We start from the raw sequence: 21083 nt of genomic DNA, 5'->3' as shown, positions 1-21083 counted from the left end.
ACCCAGCCTGTCTTTCCCAGCCATTTCCCTGCACACGCTATGGAGACCTTATCTCGTTCCGTAGTACATAGGAAGGTCTTGAGAACAAGAAATACCGAGCTAGAGCTGTGAGGCCAAAGCACGACACCAGAGGTCCTTCTGCACTCAAGAATGAACTAACATCTTCTCCCTGGGAGGAAAAACTGCGCTCCAAGCAGAGGCAAGGGCACCTGCCTCCTGTTTGCCACAGAAATGAAGAGATTTGAGGGGAAGGAAACATGTTGATGTCCTTCTTCCTTTCAGAGCTACATTTTTCCTCCTGCCGAGTGGACTGCTGACAGAGACTTCATGTCAGAAAGGCTTGCTCTGCTACACTCCCGCAGGTTCCTTAAACACCCTGCGGTTGGTTCTCTGCCCAAGAGGTATCAGGGTTTGTGATAGTCTGACCAAAAGGAATCTGGGGGCGTGTGAGAGAGATGCCTGGCAACTGGCAGGAGACAGAGGAAAGAGCTGAACTGTGTGAAATGGTTTTCAAAGCTAGAACTGGGTTTGACAGATGTGTGTCTCTGTACTTTGGCCGTTTCACCCCTTTTCATCACTTCTACAGTGACTTACCCATACAAAAAAAAAAAAAAAAGAAACCCCAAACAACAAAATCCCCATGTGTCCAACACCTTGAGTCTGACGTAGTGCTTGCTTAGGAGGGCAGCCCTTCTCCCAGGAGAACAGCACAGAGCATGTCCAGGGTGAGGGGAATGGCAAAATCCAAGGAAATGTTGGCAGATGCCGTGAAGTCCCAGAAGTGTCCTGTGCTGGGGCCCAGGGAGCTGAGGAAGTGTGCAAGGTGAGGAAGCCCATTCCCACAGTGTCGGCAGCTGAATGGGCATGAACCAGTCAATCCCTCCAGAGCAGATTAGGGAGCGTGGGGAACTCGAAGCCCCACTCAGCTGGCTTGTCGGAATCACAGCCCCCAGTTGCTCTACATGGGAAGGGACACGGTGATCTGGGGGCCACCCAGCAGGGCTCAGCTGCTGCCAACCCATACCAGGCAGTGCCATATCCCCCAGTTTCACATCGAGGGACACCGACTACCTCTGTCCTTCCCCACCCCAGAGTGCCAAAGCCACACAGGCCCTGGCAGTACCAGGGCTGAGCATCACCTCGGCCTGGGCCGCCCCACTCGAGGTGAAGCCACTGCAGGTGCAGCCAGGCCCGAGAGGAGGGAACGAGCACAAGAGCAGAAAAGAGCACTCTGGGCTGTCGCATCGCCTCCCCCCGAGGGGTTCAACAGCACCACGATGCTTTGGGGTGCTGCACTTTTTGGGCACCCTCCCAACAGACTCAAGCAGCATCGCTCAGCGCTGCCCAAAGAATATTCCCGGTTTCTGCTGGTGGCAACAGCCCCTCGTCCTCAGCCCCTCGGGAGCCATCCTGGGACAGGTGCCACAAGCCAAGGTGAAAGACGGCAGTGTGCAACAACTTTGTCCCAAAAATGTACAAAAGAAACCCGACAGCCCTCTTTCTCTCTCGTCCCGGCTCCCGCAGGAAACCGACCCTCCTCTGGGGCTCACCGGGTCCTCCGCAGCCCCTCGCAGCTGATGGCTGCGAGCTGAGCACGGGCGGGCGGCGAGAAGAGCGGGGACCAACACGACGCCAGAGCCGAGGGGCAGCCGGGACACCACACGAACGGGCCGAGGCCGGCGGTGCGGAGGGTCCGGCGGCCACGGGAGGGCGGCGGGCGGCAGCGCAGCGCCGCCGCGGCGGGGGCCGTGGCCGTGACCGCGGCCGGGGCCGGGCCGGCGCCGCCGGGGAGGGGTTTCCCCCGCCGCGGCTTAAGGGCCTGCCGGGGGCGGGCGGCGCCGTGCTGCCATGCCGCCCTCCGCGCTCCTCATGCTGCTGCTGCCGCTACTGGCGGCGCTGGCGGTGCCCGCTCCGGCGGCGCTGGCGGGGGGCTGCGGGCCCTGCGAGGCGGCGCGGTGCCCGGCGCTGCCGCCGCGGGGCTGCCCGCTGGGCCGGGTGCGGGACGCCTGCGGCTGCTGCTGGCAGTGCGGCCGCGGCGAGGGTGAGGCGTGCGGCGGCGGCGGGGCTGCGGGCGGGCGCTGCGCCCCCGGCCTCGAGTGCGTGAAGAGCCGCCAGCGCCGCAAGGCCAAGGGCGGCCCGGCCCCGGGACCCGCCGCAGCCGCCGCCGCCGCCGGCCCGCCCGGCGTGTGCCTCTGCAAGAGCCGCTACCCGGTGTGCGGCAGCGACGGGCTCACCTACGGCAGCGGCTGCCAGCTCCGCGCCGCCAGCCTGCGCGCCCAGAGCCGCGGCGAGCCCGCCATCAGCCAGCGCAGCAAGGGAGCCTGCGAGCAAGGTGCGGGGCGGCGGCGGGGGCGGCCGCCGGGGACGGAGCGCTCGGGGAAGGGAGCGGAGCGGGGCCCGGCGGGCGGCGGGCGCTGGCGCGGCTCGGGAGGGTCGGTGTGCCGCTGTGCTGCCCGACTGGACGGTGAAAAAGCTGCTCCCAAGTGCCCCTCGTACTGTTTTGTCCCATCGGGATGATTATTGGTCAAGTCAAGAGGAATTCGAAACCCCCTTATAAGGACTTGAGGGTCCCAGTCGGATGATGCTGCCTAAACTCGGAGTAGGGCTTTAGACTGGCCCCAGAAATACAGAGAAACTTAGCCACTCTGTCCTGGCTTCCAGCTGTGCTGGAACTACACTGCCCTGCTTTTCTTACTTTGCCTGCAGCTTGCAATTTGGGATGCTGTGACGCAGGACAAAAGGGTTGAGCTATCCAGGGGAGGGTTCGGCACAGGAAGATTGCAAATGGCGAGAAAAGGAAATGATTAAATGGATGTGAAAGGCATAGAAATTCAGAGCCAGCGTTCACTGGCTTGCTTTGGTTCGAGATGCAAAAAGCAGTGACTTCCCTGTGAGCTGCACATAGCAGTTTGCACTTGCAGCATTTACAGCCAGAAGCTTGATTCTTCCCAAGCTTTTGCTTAGGGACAGTGCTCAAGGAAGAAATTGTTCTGCTGTGGAGCCTCTACTAGAAATCCTGGCTTCTGAGAGTGAGTTTTGCTCAGAGGGAGGGAGGGGTGGGACACAGCACGCAAGTCATTTACTCAGTGTCTCAAGGACAATATTGCAGCGCCAATGCCGTTTTGGTGGAGGAGTGTTTTCATAAACACAGTATGTGTAGGGTCACAGCCTCCACCTCCTCCTTCTCTTTCTTCCCATAACTGAGGCCAAGTATGTCTTGCAAAAAAATGTTTCTGAAACTCCCAAGGAAAGCATGAAAGGCTGGGTAAAGATTGGGTTAGGCACTTTGATGTTGCCCATTAAATACCCTGGGTGGCTTTTCACAAACCTTGCGCAGAACATCAGGCTTATCACAGAATCACAGAATGCTGGGGATTGGAAGGGACCTCAAAGATATATTAGCCAGAAACATTGTGGTTCAGTATTAACTCTTGGAGGGAAGGAGCTTTAGCCCTCAGGCTAATGTGGAATGAGACGAGGGCTGCGTCTGTCCGGGCCTCTGTCTAGCAGTTGGAAGGGGCCTTTCCTGCCCAGTGTACTTGGGCGACGATCACAGCAGTCCTAAAAATTGTGCTGCTTTTTAGCCCTGGCAGCCCAGACCAAGTGAGCAGATGTGTTTGAAAGATGTCTGCTTCAGGTGTGTACTTGAGGAGAGGGCTCTATCCTCACTTGTCTTGCCCAAAGTCACCTGGGAGTTTGTGGCAAAACAGGTATTGATACTCATATTGTAAGCTACTGCCTCCGCCCTTGGCTGCACTTCCCTGTGTCTGTCCCAGACTGAATGCTGGCTTGGCCTGATGGGACTTTAACCCAGACTGTGGAGACAGAGTTTGATGAGATCAATGCAAACACAAGCCTCTAGGCAGGATAGTGAGAGGCCACCAATCCACCAGCCTCACACAGCTCCTGTGAGACTTTCTCCGTCCTCTGGTCATCACAGTGGCAGCTTCCCTGAAGGGGGTCACAGTGCGGGACAGCCACTCCATGCACAAACTGCATCCCTTCCTTGGAGAAGGTCCCTTTGGGTGTGCACATGTGCAGCAAGACACCTTTGCAGGCTGTTATCTGTTGTTTAAGAACTTCACTGGAGCATGTGGTGCCAAGCTACTGGCAAAATGTCCCCTCCTCTGTTGCTCTGGGGAGACACTCTTCTTTTGGCTCCTGCTGCTGGAAGAGCTCTGACCCAGCACCTAAGGGAAGGGAACAGGAGGGACGTGGGCTGCTCACGGTGTCGCAACTGACTCTTCTGAGACTTCCCTCGGCTGCATGAACCTTCCTTGTTCTGTGGACCCTCTTCTGGTGATAGGCATCGCTCTGTGGCTTGCAGCTGAGGCAGGGACTCAGCCCACACACGTGGTAGACATCTGGAAGTATTTCTGTAGCCCTCAGGCCCTCCTGGCAGTTAGGACTGTTGGGTGGGGAGGGGAGTTGTAGTCTCCACACGGATTTTGAAACAATGCAGGAGAGGACATCCATCCCATCAGCCCCGCAGGGCAGAGCCTGTTTCAGTACTTTTCCAGATAGGAGACAGCACTTTTCTGGGTTTCTCAAAGAACCGAGATGCTGTGGGAGTCAAAGAGTGGAAGTTCTGGCATTTGCCATTTCCCACCCCAAATGGACATGATCTCCTTAAGGCACTGTCTGGGGTGGGATCCTGCACAGGGAGACCACAAACAGGCAGGATCCTGCCTGCATCAGTCATTTGTGTGACAGCTTTCACACAGAAAGAAGTCCTTAGGGGCCTTGGGCTTCCTGCTCGTGGCAGATGGGCTCTGAGGTGTCTATGTGCACTCGCTGGACTATCAGGATCGCATCCTTCGGGTCCGAGAGCAAGCAGCCTTTCAAGTCTGAGAAGAGATCCAGAAAAACATGTTTCCAGCAGTGGGTCCTAACTGTGTTTGATTGCTCTTTTTTTTTTTTTTTTTTCCTAAGTGGAGCTGGAGATGGTGGGCTTGTTTTGCACACCCTATTTGAAAGCTGGTGCTCGGAAGGAGGAAATGGAGAGCTGCAGCTGCCGTTGGCCTTTGCTGTTGTCAGCAGGAAGGGCGGCAGCTGGAGATGGGGCATCTAGTGGAAGAAGGGAACGCATCTGGGAATGGATTATTGGTAGATGCTCGTCCTCACCCACCCTAGTTCTGCAGCATGTTGTGGTGGCAGGGCAGGAGACAGGACACAGACAGATGCAAATGGGGCAAACACTGCTGGTTTATCCCTTTCTTGATTCCCGACACTGTTTGCTCAAATCTCACCTCCCAGGCAAGGTGGGAATGAGGCTTACTGCAGTCACCTCCTCTTCTTCTGCCTTGTCTGTTGGAGCGGGTCCAGAGGAGGGCCACAAAGGTGATCAGAGCGTTGGAGCACCTCTCCTATGAAGACAGGCTGAGAGAGTTGGGTTTGTTCAGCCTGGAGAAGAGAAGGCTCTGGGGAGATCTTTTAGCACCCTTCCAGTACCTGAAGGGGGCCTACAAGAAAGCTGGAGAGGGACTTTGACAAGGGCATGGAGTGATAGGACAAGCGGCAATGGCTTTAAACTGAAAGAGAGGAGATTTTGATTAGATGTAAGGAAGAAATTCTTCACTAATCAGAGTGAAGGTTGCCCAGAGAAGTTGTGGATGCCCCATCCCTGGAATTTTTCAAGGCCAGGTTGGACGAGACTTTAAGCAACCTGGTCTAGTGGAAGGTGTCCCTGCCTGTGGCAGGGGGGTTGGAACTAGATGATCTTTAAAGTCATTTCCTACCCAAACCATTCTATGATTCATGAAATTCATGCTTGAAACAGAGATCGGGCACAGGCAATTAAAAGACTTTGGCTCCTATTCCTTGGTTAACTGGGGGTGCATTTCATACCCTCTCTGTCACCTTGTCTCACTTTCTGTCCCATGTGTACCAGGTATTCAAAGGGTCTGAAGGAGCTGTACCTGCTGGGAGGAGCAGTCCTACTCATCTGTCATAGGCAACACCATGTGGGCACGAGTAATGCCACTTGGAAACAAAGCACTCAGCTACATAAGGCTTAACATGCAAACTGCTCCTTGAGTCACACATCTTTTTCCACCATAGATATCAGCTATGATATTGTTGATTATCAACTTTCCAAGGGGATAAAAGTTCATTAAAAATGTATTTGACAGAGCTGACCCAATGCGTGTCCCATTGAGCTTTCCATATTCATCATGGTGCCTATCACAGGGTTTTCCATGCAATGCTTGGCAGTTTTTGCTTGCTAAGAGACACTGCCCACCGACTGGGAAAAACGTCGATGTTTCTTTCTCTTAAATAGCAAAAGGAAGGAACCAATTCTTGGCCCTACATAATTTGCCTTGACCTTGTCCTCAGGATTCTCTTTCCGTTACTTGTTTCCCAGACCTCTCGGATCTGATGCCTGTGTTCTTTGTACAAAAATAGTGAAGCCGTGCAGAAAAAGGTATTTCCGCTGCTGCCAAAACTTCCTGCTGGGGGGCAAAGGAAGACACAGTTGAGAAGAGTGTGAGAGGATGGAAATAACCCTTGCTATGCCTGCACTTGGCAGGTGCGGGGATACAGCTAGTCCTTTCTGGAGTCGGTTGCATGTGGGCAGGACTGTTGGGAACGGCTGGAAAAAGGCACTCTGCTTGATCCCCAACTCCAAGAGGCTGTCTGGCTCCTGTTGGTGCCATGTCAGCGGGACACAAGAGCTGCCTGCATTTGCTCTGGGGGAGCGGGCAGCGATGCCGTGATGGTCTCTCCCGCTGGGCTCGTGCTATGACCTCACAGCGGGCTCTGGGTTTGCCCCACTCCCTGCCAGAGAGCCACTACCTGCATTCCATCTCTGCCCTCACACCCCAGCAGCCTCTTTGTAGCTAATCCCGGTGCCAAGGCCCTGCAGGAGATGGATGCTGTGAAGTTTTCCAGCTGCTTTCCAGCATTGCCTTTAAATGGATTGGCCCTTTGCTCTCTGCCTACGAACATGCATAGCTATGCTCAGGTCTGCTGCCAGCTCTTGCGGCAGGGCAGGCCCGGACACAAAGCAGAAGCCTTGGGGCAGGGACAGGAGGGAAAGCTGCTGTAACAGCCTTCTGCTGCTGCCATCACCCAGCTGTGCGCAGATGTTCAGAAGAACCTCTTACAGAGTTGGTGGCTTCAGTAATTCAGGCTGAAATTCATTTTGCAGTGCATGCACTGAGGCTGTTCACGGCCAGCTGGGACCTGGGGCGGGAGGACCATGATGCCCACTGCCATGCAAAGCCAGCTGGCATAAAGAATTAGAGTTGCGTGGCTCAGCTCAAGCCAGGCAGAAAAACAACCTCAAAGCACCAGCCCTCATCAAAAAGCTAGCAGGATTTTTGGCATGACAATCTCTCTGAGCTGAAAAATACCAGGCACGGACTTGTTGCCTAACCAGTGCAAGAAGAAACAAATCCCCTCAGGTCTCTCTTATCATCACCTACCAGCAAATGCCTGCTTCAAGGGACAGGTCAGGACTGCTGGAAAAACTGCTGGAGTTGCCTCATTACAGCCCAAAGGCCTTATCATTTGAAGTCCCTGATACTTGTTCCAGCAGGGTTGGGGTCTCCAGGTCGTTTTGCTGTTGTCAGTCAAGGTTTTGTATTTTGTGCTCACTTCTCTCTCGGTGGAAGCCAAGCGCTTGTTCTTGCCCAAATGCAGCAAACCACAAAGCAGCTCTTGGCAAACTTCAGAGGACAGTGTTTCACCCTCCAGGACACTGGTGCTGCTTTGTACCTACCTAGAGAGCCCTCCTGGAGGGAGAAACTCCGGGCCTCCCTAGGTGGAGGGTAGATTTGCTGGCTCGCCAAGCAGCCTGCTTTATTTCTGTCGATCTGAACATGGCTTGAATCTCTGTGGCTCCATGAAAGTCGTTTCCCAGCATTGGGAACGTGCAGGGGTTTGCCCTATGGTGACGAGGGCTCAGCACTTTGCAGGATCCATCCCACAGGCTGCAGAGCTTGTGAACAGCGGGACCAGAGGAGAGATTCTTTTAAAGCTGACTGTAACCGGCACTAAACTTGCCCAAATCTCCCTTTCATCACCAAATTGATCTCGGTCACCAGAGCTGAGCTGTCCTCCCAAAGGGAGGTCGTTTTGGCTTGCAGAAGCCCAGGCAGCACCCCTCCTAGAAGGGTTTTTTTGCCAAGGTGCCACCTGCCAGCTCTGGGGCTCGGGAAGAGGTGGGCGATGAGTTTCTTGGCTGTCCTCAGGGCTTAAAAAATGGGCTGATGGCTGTAGGATCGTGGCTGCCAGGCTGTCATGGAGACTGACAGCCCCAGGGGCAAGCGCACCCCCTCAAATTCCCACCACTTTATGCCAGCAGTCATTTTGCTTTGCTGGTGCCTCAGCATCCCGTAAAGCTACATCTATGCTGCAAACGAAGTGTGGAGCTTTCTCAGGTCAACTTTAAAACAAGAAGCATAGATCACATCTGTTGGCTCATTCCATCCAAATTCAGCTGATGAGGCTTTGCCAGAAATATTTCAGTTTTGAGGGTGGTTTGTTGTTTGTTTGTTTTTTTAATACACTACCAGGTTTGTTTGTTTTTTTAATACACTACCAGGTTTGTTTGTTTTTTTAATACACTACCAGAATAGAGCAGAAACGGGGGTTTAGGGGAAAACCTTCTGGGAGAGGGCAGACTGCTGTTATTGCTGATGTTGGCTCGTCTTCTCCTGATACAGCTGCCTTAAACTCAAAGGCTCCCAACTCCTTTACACGCCAGTGAGCATCTTTCATACCTGATCACATTTTGCAAGAAGCCCTTCTGGATTTGTGCTTTTTATTTAACAAGTGGTTTAGATTGCATCAGTTCTTTCCTTCTGTTCTTCTTTTCCTGGATTTTAAGGGACTTAAAAAGAATAGCCACATTTTAGGAGTGCTTTCTTCTTTGCTGGTGAAAGAGAGATTTAGATGAGTTTTTGCTAAGTCATCTGTGGCTGGAAATGAACTGAATTCCCTGATTCCCCTGGGAAGCTGGTTTGAGTTTCTGATTAGCTGGGAGTGGGGGTCTTGCAGCAGTGGCCTGTTGCCTGCTTTCTCTCCCACTGCAAAGGAAAGTGTGTTGCATTTGCAGGTGGATCTTGCCAGCGTTTTTTTGCTGTGTCCAGAGAGTCTGTGGCAGAGCAGAGATGTGCAGGTGCATGGTGGGGTTACACCTTTCGTTTTGTACCACGGGGTCCTTTTGGATGGAGCGTGGCGTGGAGATGTGATATTTTTCAGTGTGGTGCTTGCTTTCTCAGCACACAGTGCATTGGGATTTTGAAACAGTTTCTAGGGTTGAAGCTTTATGCTGGTATTTTCAAAATTTGTCTGTAACTTTGGGTTTTTCCACTGTTGTAGGATAGGCCATAAATTCCTCCTTAAAAGGCATTCAGTTATTTGAAAAGGTTTTGGTTCATTGGAGCTTGAGTTTTTATGGTTACTGTGCTAAAATCTTATTAGGGAAGCTGTTTAATGTATTACTCAGCAGCTCAGAGTCTTGGAGAGCACCAAAGACCTCCACCGCCCGAGAGGATCCCATATTTCACCTGTGCCTTCATTCTCAATCATCATAGCATATCCAAAATCATTAGGAAGGAATGATTACAGATCAGCAAATTCCTGCCCCTATTTGTTTTTTCTATTGCTGGAAAGGCATGCTGTGTTTAAAAAAAAATGTGTTTAATCCTTTGTTGGGCCGAGGTTGATTGAGGTTCATACTAAATAGGAGATTACCACGTAACAAGTCTAATCAGGTCGGACTTTTGAAAGCCCCGCTTGCTTTTCCATGCAGAAACGCTGCCATGCCTTGTTTCCGTGTCACCCACAGCAAGCTTTTCACATTCTTTCCAGGCTTTAGCTCATGGTCGTCCTTGTGCCATAAAGACGGTTTTCTTAGTAAAACTGAGCCAAGGTCACATGAAGAGAAGAGGGGAGGTGGCAGCCAGCAGGAGAGAAGTTTCTTGATAGAGCTTATTTGGGATGTCTGGGACAAAAAAAACCCAAATACGCATCCAGATATGGCTGGGAAGCAGCAAGTGTGTTTGCAGAAAGCTGCTGCCTGCTTGACCCTGGGGACAGCATACTGCGGAGACTGGCAACAGGAAGGGAAGGTGGGAAAAAAGGGCAGGACAAAGGAAAAAGGCAGGAGAGAAGTTGGGTTTTGGAAGGCCGCTAGCAAGGGCAGCGCCACCTCCGCTCAGAGGGCTTCCCCTTTCCCCATTTGGGTGTTTCCAGGGCCAAGCATGGTTCTAAGCTCGCAGTTGAGCTTTGGAGCAGCCTCAGCCGCATTGGCCTCCCCGTTGTTGCCCCAACTTTGAAGTTCAGATTGCGTTGAGGACGCTGCTGGACATGGCAAAGCGCTGGGCTGGGTGAGAGGTGTGCAGAGGCGCAGCCTTTTCTCCGGGAGCAGCGCTGGGGCCAGCATAGACCCATCTCACATGGAAAGAGCTTGAGGTTTCGTTCATTGCAAGGCCACCTCGTTCTCCCTCCCAGCTATGAGCAAACCCCTCAGAGGACTGATAAGTAGCCATATAAGGTCATGCCCAAGGTGCCTGAAGGCAGTGTTCCCAAACCATGGTAAAACAGCAGGGGTGGATTTCCAGCTGTACCGCTCTGCTCCACGCTGAGCCTGGTGGAGTGGGAAGCAGAAGGAGATCCATGGCAGATAGATGGTGGCCCAGGGCCCTACTTCATGCTGGCTCAGTCTCAAGTCTCCAGGGCTTGCGGTAAAGCTGCATTCACGTCTGCAGCCTTTCCAGGGTCACTGGGCTGCTCAAGTCTGAGAGGGACCATCTGAACAGCCTTGGCATCTGGCATCTCCTTTAGTCTGGATGTCTTGGAGCTTCCTCCTCTAACTTCTTCAAGGCCAGGTTAAAGGAGAGGGAGAAATGCCTGCAGAAAGAGGTAAAGAAGGAGGCTTGTAAATCTGCCAGAAAGCCGAGCAGGCAGCTTTGGGAATGGGGAAGGCCAGAAGCCACAGAGCCCACGCCGGCAAGAATGAGCAGACGCTGCTTATGGAAGGTTTCCCCTTCTCCATATAAAGTAATTTTGAAGGGAAAATACTTTCCCATCAACTTTGGAGACTGGAGTGGGTCTATTTTCAGACTCGCAAGAGCTCGTGAGGGTGAACAACGCCAAGCTTTTGCTTTCGTTTGCTGTCTCACGGGGAGGGTTCCCAGCCTGTATGTTCCGCAGGGCTGTAGCACGGCGGTGCAGTGCTCCGGAGGGCTGGCTGGGAACCAAGCCGGTGCCCACGCGAGCTTCAGTGCGCAGTACCCAGCTTCGTATGTTCATGGTTGGGACTTCCCACGCACACCCGAGCACTGGGGCATACATACCCCACGGCGCTTCATGTCGAGCTGATTTTTGCCTTTAGCAACATACCTGTAGCCCCCTTGATTTTAGCAAAAAAGTTACTGCTCTGCTTGCTGTGGTGCAATTTATTTTTATATGTGTGTGGGCACCGCAGGAAGATGAACGAGGACCAGCTTACCCTGAGCTGTGATAGACCATCCTGGTACCAGGGAGGGGCAGGTGGCAGGATTGGAAGGTGCCGGATCTCTGCCTGCTGTGGCCGAGCAGAGAAGAGGCATCCAGTGTGGGATGAGTGTCGGGAATAGATGCCAAATGATAGCCTCATCGAGGAAGTCACCGGCTCTGCCGCGTGCTGGTGCGGCCAAAAAAAAATCCAGCTACAGAACAGCAGCGGGAACTCCTCTCCGGCTGCTGCTCTTGACATAACACAGGCTGTCAGCTCCCTGTGATCTGCAGAAAAAACAATCCCTGCGATTTCAGGCTCCTCTCCCGGGGTGAATGAGCTCGCTGGCTCTGCAAATAAGCCCCTTCTCGGGCCAGGGAGAGCTGTTTGTCTTACGAACAATGGGCAAAGCAGGGAGGAAATGCCTCAAGTGCCTGCGGAGAGCAGCTGATCCCCATCAACAGCCCGAGATGTCCTCCTGGCCAAGGATCTCCTGCAGCCAGGGCACGTACTGGCGGCAGAGAGCATCCGGTATGTCCCTGGTGGGGACCAGAGACCACTCAGCCACGTTTATGTCTCCGCCATCTCGGGGAGGGGGGGTTGTCTCTGGTCTTGGTGACCATTTCCATCAGCAGGTGCAAGCCGCGAGTTCCCAGCCTGAAGGAAACGAATGAAGAAGCATTCCCTTTTGTGGGCAGGGCTGCAAGTAGAGCAGCAAGGCCTCTGAGATGCAGGCTGTAGGATGAGGGCTGTGGGGCTCCTTGCTGCCAGGAATCAAGTCACCTGCTCAGCACGAGGTGGGCTTGTTTCCAGTCCTGCTGAGCGCGTGGTGGCTTCGCTCCCTTCATCAGGAGCCCTGAAGGGAGAGGAGTGACTAGCAGGAGAGGATGTCCTCATGCCCTCTGAAGTCCCTGCAAGTCAGGGCCAGAGCCCTACAGGCTGGGTGGAGAATGGATTGAAAGCAGCCCTGAGGAAAAGGACTTGGGAGTGCTGGTGGATGAGAAGCTCAACATGAGCCGGCAATGTGCGCTGGCAGCCCAGAAAGCCAACCGTATCCTGGACTGTATCAAAAGGAGCGTGGCCAGCAGGTCGAGGGAAGTGATTCTGCCCCTCTACTCAGCTCTCGTGAGACCCCACCTGGAATACTGTGTTCAGCTCTGGAGTCCCCAACACAAGAAGGACATGGAACTACTGGAGCGAGTCAGAGGAGGGCCACGAAGATGATCCGAGGGCTGGAGCACCTCGCTATGAAGACAGGCTGAGAGAGTTGGGGCTGTTCAGCCTGGAGAAGAGAAGGCTCCAGGGTGATCTTATAGCAGCTTTCCAGTACCTAAAGGGGGCCTACAGAAAGCTGGAGAGGGACTTTTTACAAGGGCGTGTAGTGATAGGACAAGGGGCAATGGATTTAAACTGAAAGAGGGCAGATTTCGATTATATATAAGAAAGAATTTTTACATTGAGGGCGGTGAGGCACTGAAGCAGGTTGCCAGAGAAGTTGTGGATGCCCCATCCTGGAAGTGTTCAAGACCAGGTTGGATGAGGCTTTGGGCAACCTGGTGTAGTGGAGGATTTCTCTGCCATGGCAGGGGGATTGGAACTAGATAATCTTTAAGTCCCTTCCAACCCTAACCATTCTATGATTCTATGATTCTATAAGTCGCAGGCATCCCCTGCCTCTCTGCCGTGGCAGGTTGCCATGTCCCCTGCCCATTGCTGGCTGCTTCAGGGACTGTGGGAGAGAGCACGCGGCTCTCTCTGCGGCACCCACGGAGGCAGTGAGCAGGTGGCTAGCCGTGCCCCTGGGTGTCAGCTCACTGTGGTGGGAGACCAGCTGCTGCTGTGGCCTGTTGTGACTTTAGATCTGCTGACTTCTTGGCCTTTCTCATTTATTTTTAGTGGAGGAAGAAGCCCAGCTCTGGAGTTTTGGCTGTCTGGATTTAAGTGGATATCCCGAGGGACCATGCTGACTCTTCCCATGACACTGTTGCGTCTCTCGGGATGAGTGTTCCCTCCCAGCCTCAGGGCTGTGCTGATGGAGGCAGAGGCCTGCGAACACTCCTGGTTCATTTTGCAGCCAAAGGCAGAGCCTCACATTCCTCCTGGTCGGATCAGGATGTACATCCCGAGCTCAAGCTCGGGGCTGCCTCGTTAACGGCCAGACTCTCGCTGTGCTGCAGATGCCGTGCGGAGCCAGCCGGGGCTCTGCTGTGAAGCTGTGCAGGCAACTCCCTTTCCAGGGAAGGGAATTTCTCCTCACCCAGGAGATGGGTAGAAATTCCCTCTCTTTTCGCCTGTCAGTAATTGCTGCAGAAAAAAAATCCTGCTGTGATCTGCTCCTAGCAGGGCGAGCAAACATCCACAGGCAGAGGGTGTCCAGGCTCTTGGTTGTGGGTGAAATTCGGTCACAGCCAAGACCGAGACACCTCGGGCAGTGGATGTCATGGTGCCTGAATGCTGCCAGTTCCCAACCAGGGAAGAATTTAGCCAGATCGTGGAAGAGCGTAACAGTGCCTTAAAATCCACCCAGCTTTAATGTGAGAATCAAGATCTCTCCTTTTCTGCAGTGGGAGATGTTGGTCATTTGGGGCAGCTGTTTCTCCAGCCTCATGGAGAACTAGTGACTGGTGTTAAGGAGGACAGTGTCATACAGGGGCGAAAGTAGCCCTGCCTCTAGGGACAGGCCTCGAGCTCTGCCCTAGGAAGCCACCTTGCACGTGGAGGGTTTCACATGGCCAGAGCAGAAGGCATCATCATCCTCATCCTCATCATCATTATCGTCAGCAGCAGCAGGCTGTGCTGGGTGCACATCAGCAGGAGGTCATTGCAGAGCATGGGGTGAGCTAAGCAGCCTGGGGACATCTGCTCCCACCGGAGCTGCCAAGAGCTCTGTTGTTCAGGACACAGCCGTGCTGGGGAAGGGAGCAGAGTGCGTGAGCTGAGGTGGCCACGTCGCAAAGATGGTGGTACCCTGGGCTGGCCACAGCCCTGCTTGCTGTGCAGGGGCCAGGCAGCGCTTTGGGCAGGGGCGTGCTGGGGGTGCTGGCCCCACAGATCACCCCCGTACTATGCTACAGTTGGACTTGGGGGGAACAAACTCCAGCAGAGTGTTGCTGAGGGTACAGAGCTGGGCACTGCTGGAGATACAGATCTGCTCCAGACTGCCTGGAGCAAGGATGACTCCAGCACCCTTCCGTACAGGAGAGGGTGCTGTGACTCTGATGCAGCCCTCTCCTGCCCAGTGCACAGGAGTCAGTCCACGCAGCAGCACCAACAACAGGTTAGGTGGTGTTGCTTAATGCTACTGAAATAATTTTCTCAGCCAACAGTTCTGTGCAGGTGAGGAGCATCTGGGTTGTGCTGTCTGCCAGGACACCAGCCCATACTGAACTGATCATGAGGTGTGGGTTTAACCCATCACCTGGGGCTACACATAAAACTTACCTGCTTCTCTGCAGCTACCTAGTAAAAGCAGGACTGGGATACCTCTGTAATGGAGAATTTGGTTGTAGCCGCCCCTGGTCTCTCCGTGGCTTCCCACCAGCAAGCCATGTACAGTCATTCCTGGACGGGGAAGTCTCAGAAGAGAAGAGCAAAACACTTCTCTGGGATCACACCAGCTGCTCAGGAGCGGGGAGCCACCTCGGCATCCCTTAGGCTAAGACAGAGGGGTGGCTGATGTCCTCTGGCTGGTGATACCGGTGTGGATCTGCCTACCTGATCCCAATGAAGAAAAAAAAAAACCAAGACGCCAGCTTTCTGCTGGAAGAAGTCGGTGCAGTGGGATGCACCTGAAATAGTCCCCACTGCCTGCAAGAGGGCTGCAGAGCAGAGTGCTGTGCAGGGCTGAGGTCAGTGCATGCTCAGGACCCCAGAAGGAGCATCAGGACCCAAATCTGCCCCTCTTTTCAGCGCATGGAATGAGCCAAGCCCCAGCACACCCAGGGGCTTCAGTCAGGCGGCTCTGGTAGTACTTGTTCACATAGGAAATGCTTCTGCTGGTGGAGCCTAATGGGAGCTTCAGTTTTCCTGTCGCTGCCTGCATCTTCAGAGCAGAAGGGGAAAATATGCTGTATTCTTCAAGCTCTCAATAAGTGGAAATAAACACTATGTGCTCCTTTGGTCTGCACTTCCTATTGTGGGGAATTAATAGCTGCATTTTGCAAAACCAACCCCACTAAAGAGGGATTGAACAGAAAAAGGGCCTTTCTTCCCTTCCTGGGATATGGGTCACTTCTCCAACATTTCCCAGCTGAGGGATAAACATCTCCAGCCAGATCTGCAAAACAACTCTGTTCCTATCTGGCCTTGGTAGCAACTCCCAGTTTAACCCAGGATTGGAGCTCTACCTTCACCTGGTCCCTTCACGGACCCTCCCCCCAAAGGAGAGCTCTGCCACCCTCCAGCCAGCCTCTGGCTGAATATTGCACACAAGTAAAACCAGAGCAGCACGACACTGAGTTCTGCTAGCCAGCTGCCACGGGCTTTGCAGCAGATTAAAATCATGCTGGGAAAAAGGAAAAAAGGATGTGGCAAGGCTGGCCAAGCTCTCTGTGGCATGGGAGAGTGAGTGGGACCACCCTGTCTCCTTTCCTCCATGCCAGATGATTGTCAACGATGCACTTGGTGGCTGCAGGGTGAGCAAAGGCAGCAGCTCGTAAAGTCCTGCTCAGACCCAAAGATAACAGAAGACAAACACTGTCCTACCTCTGGCCTCAGTCTTGCAAGTAGGTGAACTGATCATTGGAGCCACTCGACAGTTGAGTTTCCATCTGGGGCAAGTGCCCATCAGCCTGAGCAGTTTAAGGTCAGATGCCTGTGTAGCTTTGGAGAGGGAAGTGCTGTGGGATCAGTCCAGCAAGCTTTGCTCCAAGCAGGGTCCCTCCTTCACCTTATCCTCAAAGCCCATCAGAAGTGACTGGTCCCACTTAAAAGGCTAGCAAGGAGACAGGCATGCAGTTACTTGGTGCTTAAAACATTTCTCTTTGCAGGACCCTCCATTGTGACCCCTCCTAAGGACATCTGGAATGTGACAGGAGCACAGATCTACCTGAGCTGTGAAGTCATGGGAATCCCAACCCCTGTCCTCATCTGGAACAAGGTAAGGGCCCTACTAGGAGCTCTTGGGACATAGCAAACCTCAGGCAGCTGAAATGCCTGGTGAGCATAAAGGCCACAGCAGATCCCTCCTTAGAAACACACGTCTATGATGAGTTCTCCCATCTGTGCAGCTCCGTCTGCCCTCCAACATCTGGCTTTGTTTAATGTTTAGTCATTGCTTTTTCTAAACTCTTGTTGATCCCGAGGCAGAACAGGACTCATGTTTCTCTTGGTACCCCGCCTGGTATTCAGAGCATGCAGGGAATGTCCCCTGACCTGTTGTCACTCTGCTGGCGCAGTAACTCTGAGGTGGCTGGACACAGCTTGCCCACGCCAGGCATAGGAGCCACACGGGGCTGTCATCTCCGGTAGCCGTTATCTCCGGTAGCTGTCAGCGTGCTGATTTTGGCAGCATGCTGGTTACACCTGGCTTAGGGCAGGAGCCAGTCCTGAGCAGAGAGGATCCCAGCCGTAGGGCTGAGAGCCACTGCATGGTCCCTGTAGCCTCTTCAAATGCCACAGGTTTGTGGACTCTTGGGAGGGGTGTTAAAATTAAGCTGAAACAATACTAGATTGAGAATACTACGGAGAAAAAAAACTGGATTGTCCCAAAAGATTGCTCTGTTCTGAGGCAGCAAACTACTCACAGGGGTCCCCGAGCAAACTGTTGGGTGAGCGTACTATGTAGGCATGTTGACCCAGGCAGCATTTTCTGCTTGTTTACAAGAAGATGCTGTGTTTACACTGACTGTCAGCGCTGCTCTGCTTTTCGTGCCTTTTCCTCATGGCCGAGAGACGGCTTGACCTGGTGATAACGAGGGCTGAACATCCCTTATCCTGGGCTCGGATATGCAGCACTGCGGAGCGACTGCCCTGCTGCTCTCTCGTCAATGCTGTGCCCACCTGGAGGGACTGCCTGGCTTGCTGCAGCACAAACATACAGGGCTGTTGCCGGCCTGTTGGGAAGAGGATAGGTCATGCAGGGAGAGCCCATTCCAGGAGCTACATGCAGATACTCGGTTCTCTGCTACTGCCACGCTAAAGGGCCTGATCATCAGGAAAGTTGCAGGGCAGCCTCCCCAAACTAGGACAACAGTCAGTTCCTGCTGTTCCCCCCAGTCCCAAGCCAGAAGGCAGCTGCTCTAGCCTGCTGAACTGGATTGATACGTGGCTACCAGCAGCTGCAAGCAGTCAATCCTCCTTGTTCAGCACAGGCATCATTTGATGGGCTAAACACACCCTTGGAACACACACACACGAGTTTTGTGAGACCATCGGTGCAGGGCACATTTTCACACCCACTGCCCAGCACTTGTCCATGCCAGAAAGCTGTGCTGCTCTATCTGTCCCTGCTGAAGCAAGGGGAACCCAGCCTCAGTTGCAGGTGCCGAGGCATTGAGGTGTGGGGCTGCAGTACATGGAGGATAAGGTGAAATGCTGGCACTAGAAAAACCATTGCTACTGCACAGGAACACATTCATGTAAAAGTAGTGTTGCTCTTGTCTGTGTGCAGGTATGGTCCTAACAGTTCTAGCATAAATAACCCCCAATTCTCATCCCTTTCTCCCTTCTGTTCAGATCATTCGAGGACAGTATGGTGTCCAGAGGATGGAGCTTCTGCCGGGGGACCGGGAAACTTGGCTATCCAGACCCGAGGGGGCCCTGAGAAACACGAAGTGACTGGCTGGGTGCTCGTAAGTACTTGGTGTATGCACAGAGCTGCACAAGCAGTACAGTGCAGTTTACAAACAGCTCATGAGCAAAGAACCCTACAAGACACATGGCAGCAGACAGGGCATTTCGAGGCAAACAACCTGTGTGAATCACACATGAGGGTACGGGTGGCTGCTGGATCCGGTCTCACCCGTTGCAGTTTTTCACCTCTGTCTGGCATGCAGCAGAAGCATGCGTTCTATGATCAGAGAAGGCTAGACTTAAATAAAGATCTCCTTTCTGTACATCCTTACTTTCCTGCTGCCATAGTGGGAAGAAGACCCTCACCCTGTCTAGGAAGGAATCAGTAGAGAGGCAAGGCATCCCTAAGAACCACCCACAGCTGAGGAGCCCTTATACCTCCGGCAGAACTGCCCTTTCCTCAGTGAAACACATCACCGGTCTGAGAACAGCACAGTGCAGAAGCCATCAGCTCTCACCCAACAGCCTCGGTGAGCTACAGGAGCACCCGCAGGCTAATCAGCGATTGGCACACATCATCTTATCTGCCTCCCAGTAAGAGAATTGCAAGTATGATGGCTCCCAGCTGCAGAGAAGCTGGTGGCACAGCTTAGGGTGTTGGTTCCCACACCAACGGCAAAAGCAGGTGTGAAAACAAGGAGAGGAGAGGCTTGAGCCTGGTAATTTTGCTGAACCACTGGATGCAGCATTTTGTAGGAAAGCTTTTGCTTCCTGCTTCCCTCCCTTTACCAAGCATGCAGTGCTCTGACACATCTCCAAACTAGGTAAACAATAAAAGACAAGGAGGGAGTGTTACAGCACACATAATCTGATCTAGCAGAGAAGAAAGCTAGCTGATCACAGGAAGTGGGTGCTTGTACCGAAACCTCACTGGAGAGAGCACCACAATCTGAACCAGAGCAGACAGAAGAAATCATGCAGTCAGTGTGGTCCAGAGGGTTAACTGCTACTTCATGCACCTGTTCATCTCGTTTATGTCTCGAGCAATTAACAAGTTATATTAAGATACCTTAAAACAGTATCACCTCTACCTATGCACAGGATACTTACCAGGGGATGGTGGGTGTGTTTGTTCCCTTAGATATCTCCTCTGAGCAAAGAGGATGCTGGAGAATATGAGTGTCACGCATCAAATGCCAAAGGAGAGGCAACAGCCTCTGCGAAAATCCATGTTGTGGAAACTCTGCATGAAATAGCTCTGACCAAAGGTAAGTAGTGTGGTTGAACACCCAGCAGCTCTTTCCTCTGACAGTTTACTCAGTTACTTGATACAGAAGGACCACCTCTGTTTAATGCTTTCTGAAGAAAAATGCACACTAGAAATACCAGTTTAACATCCAGCTTTTACTGGCTTTGGCAAAACATTCCCAGCAAATCTCAGCTGCTAGAGTTCTCACAGGACTGTTAAATAACCTCCCCAAGTGCTCTAAAGTACTGGAGATTAAGATACCAAATTAAAACCACCTTTTGGGGTTTTTATGAAGGAACCGTCAGTGGTTTTCCAGCCCTAAATTTGTGTCCTCCTTTCAGTGTTCTCGGGACACTTCCAAACCTGCCCATCTCTCCTAGGAGCTGTATTGGCACAACAAGCCCCAGGACAGAGGGGGAACTTCAAGCACTGAAATTCCTGCCAAGTCCCTGCATCTCCTTATTCTTCCCCATCCTGGAAACATCCTAGTCCCTGGTACTCTCTGCATGCTGGAGTATAAAACCTGGCAGGGGACAGCACAGCAGGCCTTTAGGCAAGACGTGAAGCTTTTCCCCTCCAGCCAGTTTTCAAATCCAGGTCCTCTTGGTCAGGCTGCGTGCAAAGCTGATGGCAAACCAACGACCCTTAGTCCAGCTGCGAAGAGGATGGCTTAGTACCACAGCCACATGTGCTCCACAATAAACCTGGAGAATGGTAACAGTAATTTTAACAGTGCAAAAGGCAGAGGCACTGGGAAATAGGCATCCACTTAAGAAAAAATGTGATGCCCAAATCCACTTTTAGACATAATCCTTAGTTTTAATCCCAGTAACTTTGTCCAAATGATATAGTCTTGCCTTTTTGTATCCTTATATCCCTGAATAGCTGAAAGACTTCCTTTAGGAGAATACTAACAGCACCTGGCATTGAAAAAAGAACATCAAATGAATCTCAGTATCAGTTATGCGTAGGAACCTTGCTAAAGGTTTTTAGCTAGTCTCTAATCCCTTTTCAAACATCTTATTTATGGATGTGAATGAAACTGAGTTTTACTAAGTTGTGCCATGAGCAGCACACTTACACCCCAGAATAGATGTTCACTCCCTCTCTTGCAGTAACTCTGCTGCAAGGCTGTAGTACCGCGTTCATTGCCTCATAGTTTATTTCTAACACACACACCACACGTTACAGCTGTTTCTTTTCAGCTGCAGGAAAGCTGTCAAGTCAGCATGCTGTAGCTAAGCAATAGCTGGCAGTCCACAATTACTCAAAGGAATTGATAACATTAATGGAACAAACTGTCAGATGTAACAGGCTCCTCCATAGCTACACACTACACGCTAGGGAGTCTGTGTCCCATGTCCAGGTGATCTCAGCACAGAAAAATGCCATCTATTACCATCCCCCTGCTGCTGGAGTCCTGCAGTAGGGAAGGAAGGAAGGAAAGAAAGAAAGAAAGAAAGAAAGAAAGGAAGGAAGGAGGGGGTCAGGACCGAGTTGTCAGGTCTCACCCTCAGTTACACCATCAGCTCACTCAACTCTCTGCGCTACTGCCCGAGTTGTGATACTGCCCCTTGGTACAGTACAGAGTGTAACATGTTTTTGTTTTTCCACAGATGATGGTGCAGAGCTGTGATGTGATGTGAGGACTTTCAC

The 21083-nt window shown here is 52.7% G+C and overlaps 1 protein-coding gene across 1 annotated transcript; it reads left to right on the top strand.

The window, feature by feature from the left end:
- Nucleotides 1-1848: 1848 nt before the first annotated feature.
- Nucleotides 1849-21081, top strand: IGFBP7 (insulin like growth factor binding protein 7). Its single transcript, XM_086612192.1, is given in 6 exon segments — nucleotides 1849-2332; nucleotides 16435-16544; nucleotides 18122-18173; nucleotides 18176-18237; nucleotides 19320-19446; nucleotides 21044-21081. Coding segments are annotated over 6 exon segments (855 nt in total). The 3' UTR covers nucleotides 21064-21081.
- The last annotated feature ends 2 nt before the right edge of the window (nucleotides 21082-21083 follow it).

This window comes from Tauraco erythrolophus, chromosome 5, assembly GCF_009769465.1.
Source record: "Tauraco erythrolophus isolate bTauEry1 chromosome 5, bTauEry1.pri, whole genome shotgun sequence".
Taxonomy (NCBI): domain Eukaryota; kingdom Metazoa; phylum Chordata; class Aves; order Musophagiformes; family Musophagidae; genus Tauraco; species Tauraco erythrolophus.
The sequence above is the reverse complement of the archived record's forward strand: the minus strand, read 5'-3'. Positions and strand labels throughout refer to the sequence as shown.